This window comes from Sinocyclocheilus anshuiensis, unplaced genomic scaffold, assembly GCF_001515605.1.
Source record: "Sinocyclocheilus anshuiensis isolate Anshui unplaced genomic scaffold, SAMN03320099.WGS_v1.1 scaffold1386, whole genome shotgun sequence".
Taxonomy (NCBI): Eukaryota; Metazoa; Chordata; class Actinopteri; order Cypriniformes; family Cyprinidae; genus Sinocyclocheilus; species Sinocyclocheilus anshuiensis.
The window spans coordinates 408,809-410,658 of NW_015555701.1; the positions used below are offsets into that span (position 1 = coordinate 408,809).

Genomic DNA, 1,850 nt, shown 5'->3' on the forward strand with positions numbered 1-1,850 from the left:
AAAATAATGTTTTTTGAACATTAAAGCATGTCAACATATTCTGTTACACCAAATACACAAAATAATGATTTTTAAAAAAGCATCATATGACCCCTTTAATACAAAGGACCGAAAACCAATCACAAAGAGTGCTTTTTTTTATTTAAAAACATGAGATGCAGTGGGATGGGGAAAACCGCCATAAAGTCTCGAGACATGTTTTTTAAAAGTTGAACTTGCATTAATTTTACATGGCTTTCTAAACATGTGGCTCTCTTGTGCGAGACGCGAGTGCAGCGTTGATAGATGTCCCTCTAGAAAATGTGATAAATATGCGTTCTGTGTGAACGGCTCGGTTTCAGTTTTGACGTAAACATTTCCTACGCATTGATGGTTTTTTTTTCCACCATATTTTGAATGAACAATGCAGCAGTGGGTTCAGCTGCATAGGCTAAAAAAAGCATTAAAATGCAACGACACCTTCATCGTGTGCCACTGATAAAGCTGCCTTGACGCACACCTAAAACGCACACCGAATGTGGATTTTTATTTTAAATTCGTCGAATATTCAAAATTCTAATTTTTTTTGACAGCCCTATCGTTATTATTCTCATAGAGTTAGAACAATTATTAAAAATGTAGTTATTTATTGTGCTTGCTGTGAACGGGCCTTGATCCAGTATGAAGGGTTCGCAGTGGAAGTGGAGTTTAAAATAGTTTAAGATCAGTGTAAAAAGTGAGTGATCATGTGTGTGTCAGTTATTTCGCTCAGATCCTGGAGGAGCATGGGCCGCGGTGCGCCTCGGACCCGCTGATGGTGGGCGAGCTGGAGAACTTTCCTCCGGAGGCGCAGCAGAAGATCGCAGACGCTGGAGGACTTGAGTCCTTCCTGCTGGCGTCTCTGCGCTTCGTCATGATGGACGAGCTGATCGGCCTGATGAAGCACGCCGTGTGTCTGACAGACTCCCTGCCTCCGTCACACCTCAACCCCTCGGCTGAAGAGTTCTGGCCTCACGCAGACGCTCACCTCAGCCTTCCTGATGATGATCCAGAGGAGTCTGCGTCGTCCGATCCGTTCCTGCTCCTCCCCGACCCGTATGCCTTCGAGTGTCCCGTCTCAGACTACGAGTATCTGGCAGCAGATGTGCTGGAGCGAGCACCGGCGTCTGAGCAGAGCGAGGACAAACACACAGCCGTGTGTGAGCAGGTAAGATGGAACGGATGACGGGAATGTCATCAGGATGAGTGCCGTCTCTGACCCCTGACTCTGTCTTACAGGATTTGGCAGAGCATACAGATGTCTCCATTAACACAGAGCCATACGTGTCCTTCGAGAGCAACAACGTGAGTGAATGTCTGTTACATGTATTATCCGCTAGAACCAGAACTAGGGATGCACCGAGACCACTTTTTCCAGAACTGGCCGATACTGATACTTTTATTTTTGGTGCTTGCCGATACCAACTAAGTACCTGTATGTGCATTGCATATGGAATTTAAAAAAAATACTGGGTATAGAAACCAGAAGAATATGTATAATATTAGTTGGCTTAGTTCATTTAACAAATAGATATTTCCTTCAGTTATTTTCGCACTTTATTATGCCCATTAAAATGTATTTTACAAGCTTTACACACTGTTCATTTTTTTGCTCTATGGTATTTCATCTGTAATTTATTAGCACATCTCAGTACGGTAAAGACGCTTTCCTGTAATAATGTAAGGAACCACTCGTTATCCTATTGCCTATAAATCTTGTAACGGTGATAAACATATTTTCTGAAACTTAAGTCGTGTTTTTTTTTACACTGATCTATAATAGATATATATATATATATATATATATATATATATATATATATATATGAGAA

At 41.5% G+C, this 1,850-nt stretch overlaps 1 protein-coding gene across 2 annotated transcripts in view; it reads left to right on the forward strand.

Moving 5' to 3' along the window:
* Window positions 1-1,850, forward strand: part of ttc3 (tetratricopeptide repeat domain 3) — a 40,395-nt gene that overhangs the window by 28,158 nt on the left and 10,387 nt on the right. For both annotated transcript variants that reach the window (XM_016464532.1, XM_016464531.1), the window contains exons 33-34: window positions 739-1,186; window positions 1,258-1,323. In XM_016464532.1, coding sequence (XP_016320018.1) covers window positions 739-1,186; window positions 1,258-1,323 — 514 coding nt within the window. The remainder of the gene's footprint in view (window positions 1-738; window positions 1,187-1,257; window positions 1,324-1,850) is intronic.